Source organism: Anoplophora glabripennis, unplaced genomic scaffold, assembly GCF_000390285.2.
Source record: "Anoplophora glabripennis isolate ALB-LARVAE unplaced genomic scaffold, Agla_2.0 scaffold216, whole genome shotgun sequence".
NCBI classification, from domain to species: domain Eukaryota; kingdom Metazoa; phylum Arthropoda; class Insecta; order Coleoptera; family Cerambycidae; genus Anoplophora; species Anoplophora glabripennis.
Genome location: NW_019416347.1, coordinates 705,451 through 711,450, shown reverse-complemented (window position 1 = coordinate 711,450; position 6,000 = coordinate 705,451). Strand labels below are relative to the sequence as shown.

The 6,000-nt window shown below is 33.2% G+C and overlaps 1 protein-coding gene across 1 annotated transcript in view; it reads right to left on the bottom strand.

Moving 5' to 3' along the window:
- LOC108905934 overlaps positions 1 to 6,000 on the bottom strand; it is a 117,068-nt gene that overhangs the window by 28,649 nt on the left and 82,419 nt on the right. The window contains exon 4 of the mRNA XM_023454193.1: positions 585 to 899. Coding sequence (XP_023309961.1) covers positions 585 to 899 — 315 coding nt within the window. The remainder of the gene's footprint in view (positions 1 to 584; positions 900 to 6,000) is intronic.

Below are 6,000 nucleotides of genomic sequence, written 5' to 3'. Positions count from 1 at the left end.
TTGACTGCGAGATAATCTCAATGTACTTTGTCCGTGACTGCGATACATATCTTCGGGGATATGTAACAAAACTTCTTCTGTGTGCGGTACATATCCCTGGGGATATGTAATTTTTTTTACATTTGACCCTATAAAATTAAAAATAACACAATTATTGCTATAAACTTGCATGTATCTGTAACTATATATCCTAGGATACTAACGTTTTCATTCGCAAAGGGTTTTGAAAAGAAAATAATAGAAAAATCATTATTTCTAAAAAGTACAGATTCTGCAACTTCCACAAGATACAGTAAAAATGTGATTATTGTGATTCGCATATTTTTTATAATGAGTACATACCCCCCGAGGTATGTACCGCAGTCAACGTGTTAAGTAGGTTTTCTTCTATCATTGTTTAGTACGTAACTTGTAATCCCACTAAAAATTGACCACCAACATTCATAATTCTACAACTCTTTGTTGTTCAGTATAGGAAATTTATTTTGATCCCACCAGAAATAATCTCCACATTTAACGTGAAGTCGTGTTGAATTACAACAACTACTTAACATTTGTTTCCCGTCTCTCGTATGAATATTTACCTGCTTAACTGGGCCGAAACCAAATTGCTGTACGGGGCATATTTAGCTGGATTCGCGTACATTAGGCACACTAGACGCTCCCTGCATCTCTCCGTTTGGGGAGATTTATCGTTTCCAAGTCCCAGTTGTTGAAAGACGGCGTCCAGGCGCGACAACAGGGGACTGTAGAAAGGATCGTAGCTCGTTAGCAGCAAAGACGACGGCGGTATTTTGTGGAACACTTTGTAGTCCGTCTTTTTATTTGGCCTCCTCATGTAGTAGTTATCATTGTGCTGGGGTGATATGTAGGAAACTCTTTGATTGACGACGCCGAACCTGTAATCATAAAGACGTGATATTAAAGCTGTAGCGTTTGTAAGTGTGTATAGATAAAACGGGATGGGGTAAGATTATTCCACAAAATTCCTTATAGAGATTTATAAAAATTAAGTACGTATAGGTGTATTTTTACAGGATTTCTTAATGCAGAGTACGCATTTGTAATATTTGGATAACGTTCGAAAAACACTGAGAGAGGCCAATTTTGTTTTCAGAAGGACCTGTGCTTATTTGTGACACATCAGTACACGAATCATTTTAGAGAAGATTGACCACTATTAATTTTCACAATTCTCATTATAGGGACACTAAATTTGTATAGATGTTGTGGGATATGAGAAAAATGTAAATAGTTAAGAAATATTCAGTTAAGAATGTTACATTTGTTAAATATTCAAAATGGGAACAAATTGCTTCCATACTACAATTAAATGATCCAAGGTCATCCGACTCAAATACTTTATTAAAATACCTACAAAACTAGCTCTCGAGCGTCAAAAAATATTGATTAGATCAAAAGTTATAAACAGAAGAAGTTTATTTATGACTTTTGAATTAAACATTCACAAACTGGGTTTATTATTACCAGAACGTTTTGGCATTGCATCCTCTCATTCATCACTGTCTAATAACTCACACGAAATCTGGAATCGGTAAGTTGAATAGTTTACAAGTTATGGCCTTATAAACAAATTAACTAATTATTAGTCTGGACGATCCCGAGGATCTTCCACAATCGCACTGATTTTTTTCATGGTAGATTTCATAATAATACATTGAAATCTATCATTTTTTTTTAATTTCAAATTTGCAACCTGGAAATTTTTTTTATTTTTTAGCCTTAGTTGCAAAATGAAATATACGACGCACGAGCGTGATATAGTTATATATTATTACATATTCGGAAAGCTTATGAAAAGAGCTTTAAGTCGTCAAGAATCGTTGAAAAACAGCGGAGTTACAGACTGTCAAATATATTATCTTCAAGCGAATTTCGCTTATTTAACGGCAGGACTATGAATATTATCGTCATTTTCTTCGGACTCGTTGTTAACAATAGGCCGTCAACTTTGACAGTCTGTAACTCCGTTGTTTTTCAAAGAATCTTGACGATTTTTTTTTATCTTAAAGCTCTTTTCATAAGTTTCCGAATATGTAGTTTATAAATCTTTAATTCAAAAGCCATAAATAAACTTCTTCTGTTTATAACTTTTGATTTAATCAATATTTTTTGACGCTCGAGTTTTGCAGGTCTTTTGAAGACGAAAAAAAGTACTTTATTGTTTTCTCGTCGAAATGAACGGAAAAAAGTTATAAGCGAGAAACGTGAATTTACATAAAAATTATACAATTAACCATCCTGTAAACAATCTTCTCCCCATTTTTATGTCTGTGGAAACTAATATGTTATTGTAGATAAATAATATTTAGCATCTATAGTGATAAATTCAGCTTGCCGAAATAAAAAGTCGCGAAATGGTCATTTTCCAGCTTATTTTCCTGGCATATAGAGCAGGTTCTGCCACACTGTGAGCGGCGAGAGGTTTCAGTTTTGCTGAATCCGAATATTCAGGGATAATAAAAATAACGGAACTAGAGAGAAGTTTGAGCAGTTATAGATATTAATTACACTGACCGATTAAAATTTTAAACCAGAAACCAGAATATGCTTTTTCGAAGATTTTATTCAGAAGATTTTTGACGTGCTGAATTCAAATCCGATCTCAGAATCGTTCCATCACGTCAGGTCATAAAACTCGTTAAGACATTTGAAAGTGCCACACTTCCCCTTCAAAATCCACTTTAAATTATTCTTCTTTCTTCTCCAAGAAGTATTCTGTTGCAACTGATTAGTTTGGCGTATTCATCGATATTTGGAAATTGAGTATCATCAGGTGAAGACTCAAAAAGAGAGGACGCCTAAATTCTTATTCATAGTTTCAGGGTTTTTTTGGGATTTGTGAGTACAAAGAAGTCAGGATTACAAAATTCAAAACGGCCGATTCTATATAAAGGATGGAATAAAGAAATGTTAGAATTTAGAAATCAAAAGAATGTTGTCGAATACTATGCAAAATTTTTAGGGAAATGTATAGATATACAATTTATCATCTAATCTAACGCCATGTCTTTTAGAAGAAAATTATGAAGTTTTCATATTACGATCATAATAATACTTATTCTCTCAGATCGAAGATAACTATTGATTGCGTGTTTCTGCTATAAATAATTCTGAGAATATTGAGATCGTTGAATGTAGCATTACACTTTCGAAATTCAAGATGGTGGATCCATTATGGCGGGTGAGCTGATTCTGTAATACCAAAACTCTGGGGACTGAATGTCCACGGGAACAAATTCAAATACCCCATAGTCTCGAGGAAGGAATTTCGACGCGGACAAATTCCATAGCCCTGGAGATCGAATTTCCAAGCACAATAAGCTCCAATACAGCAAATTCCTGAACCCCTGAACATCGACTAATACGAAAAACTAATTAATTTCAACAAACGGTTTTCGGGAAGCAAACGATTCTAAGTGAATTTTGAAGAGGCAGCAATAATTTTAGATGCCATAACGAGTTGTTGGTGCGTTTAAGTTAATTCCGAGTTCAGATTCAGTTTCTGTGGACATCAGGAGTGTACGTCTTCTTTCTGATTTAGAAGGTCAGTTATATTTTGTCGGTCTGTGTTATTGACAAGTGACACATTTCCTACATAAATAACCTTTTATCAAGACAAGGTTGGTATAATGGATTACATTTTGTTTGTATATTCTACGTTTTTAGTTGATGAAAGTTTATTATGTGTGAATTATATTGCAGGTAATAAAGGATTGTTAAAGCAACGTTTTTTTCTTTGGTTAAATTTGTTTAAATTTTTGTTGTACTTACCAGTTTGTAAATGAATCCCGCTTTAAATAGATTAGAAAAGATTATAAAATGGGGATGCATAAGCGATTTTTTAAATTTAAGTAATTTCAATTATTAGAAATAAATAATTTTTCACAATAAATTTAATCGGATATCTCTGTATAAGGGACGAGCAAGGGAGCGAGTACGTAATTTTTTTTTAATAGAGAGAGCTGTCTCTACGATATACGTTTTGGAAGCTTGTTCACATAAATGAATTATATTTTTCTCCATGGTTATTAAAATTTATAAGTTGAAGCAAAACATAATGAATAAATAAATATATTATTGAATCAAATTTATCACATGGACAGAAAATTACTGGTGGAAGATCAAGCGTGTGGAAAACTAATAGAGTATACTCGTATTATTGGTACATGTAGCAATTTCCATTTTAAGTTTAAAATTTATGTTCTTGTTTACAGGAATTACCATTTCATATAAAAATTTATTCAGTTTTAGTGTACATCATAAAACAAAATTCGAATCAATATATTTCTGTTGTTTGTTATTTGGACGATAAATATTGTAGGGATACCCATATATACAGTGCCTCCACGAAAAATGCTCCTGTTCAGTGACCACCACAATCCCCAAAATTTATTCGAAATGATAAATAGAACAGTCATTAAATTAGTTTTCTCATACAAAATTAATCAACGGATAAAAATCGAAATTGTTTAGTTATACAATCAATAAAAATGTTAGCGTGCATTGTTACACTAATAACAACATATTTATTTATAATATAATTTATCCATAATAATTTTTTGAGAGTTAATTTATATACTTTTTTGCGTTTGACAGCATTAGGAATATTGTTTAAAATGTTTGTTTGCAGTTACAAAAATGTATGTGTGCTTTTTTTATTTTTATTGGTTGGATTTAAAGAATACACCGTGTCCACCTAGTGCGCGTAAGTCCAATATCTAGGTTAATAAAAGATATAACTTAATTTTTTTTTCTACAGAGTTGCCTACTTTACCGAGCTGCACAAAATGAAAATATATTTGCATATAGAGGGTGTTCAGTTTTTCCTGGGCAGGTACCAACTTAATTTTTTTAAATATTAAAATAAATATTATTATCTCAATAATTTCGCTCCAGCTAGAAATGAACGGCTTTATAATTCTATCACCGCCGAGTATGGGCAAAAAGACGATAAGTTTTTGCGGCTTGAAATAAAATTAAAGAGGGACTTGGTATTTAGGCTTGAAAGAAAGCAGTCAAAACGCAAAATTGCGGATCTACCCCAGTTAATTAATTAAATAATCCGTTGCACTGCGACCACTGGTTATTGTCGTTGTAGCTAGAACGCAGATTAGTGTCTGGATTTTTGCTGTGAAGTGCAATAGGACTTATAAGAAAGGCCGCACAACATCTCAGGTAAAGCGAATTGTCACATTTTGGTTTTAATGAGAGCCGTTTATACAAATTTGAGGAGGTGAATCTATTCACCCTCACTGCCTTTATTGCCCACAATAACTCCGTTCATTTCTAGGCCTTTTTTCTTTGTGATTGTCTATGGTCGTCCATTCTGGGACTGACTTACATAATACATAGTGGAGCTAGCAGCCCCAATAATTTGATAACACCCAGTTAGAACATCGGAGATCGCGGAAACGAAACACCAGCCGCAACCAAAAATTAGCACGTGGTCACTCCGTGGAGGACTACTTATCACCCAGGATCCTTATACCACCGGACGATAAGGTCATATTTATAATTTATATCATTTTACGATTAGTCGTTCCAAGATTCACCCGGCTGAGCTACGCCCTTAAATGGTTTACCATTTTATTAAAAGAAGCCCTCAAATAATTTATTGCCAAATAATCCAAATTAACAGATTACCACTGTTTTGAAAATGTGAAGGAAAGGTTTGAATGAACAGCAAATGCGAATTATGATAAAACTACCAGGAGATATGAAAGTAACAACGATAATATTTAGTTTAAAGTTGTGGCGTCTGCTGTTGAAAATCCAAATATTAGTGCCAGGAAATTAGTAGTAACCTTGGAGTTTTCAAAAGCTTGACTAATAAAATATCGAAGAAGAAGTTTCATCCGTATCATATTGAAAATCAAGCACTGTTACCGTAGTTAGGAAAGTTATTAGTGAAATTGGAGATTAAAAAATTTGGATGATAGAATTTTGAAAAAAGAATACACATAGTCGCAAGCTAAC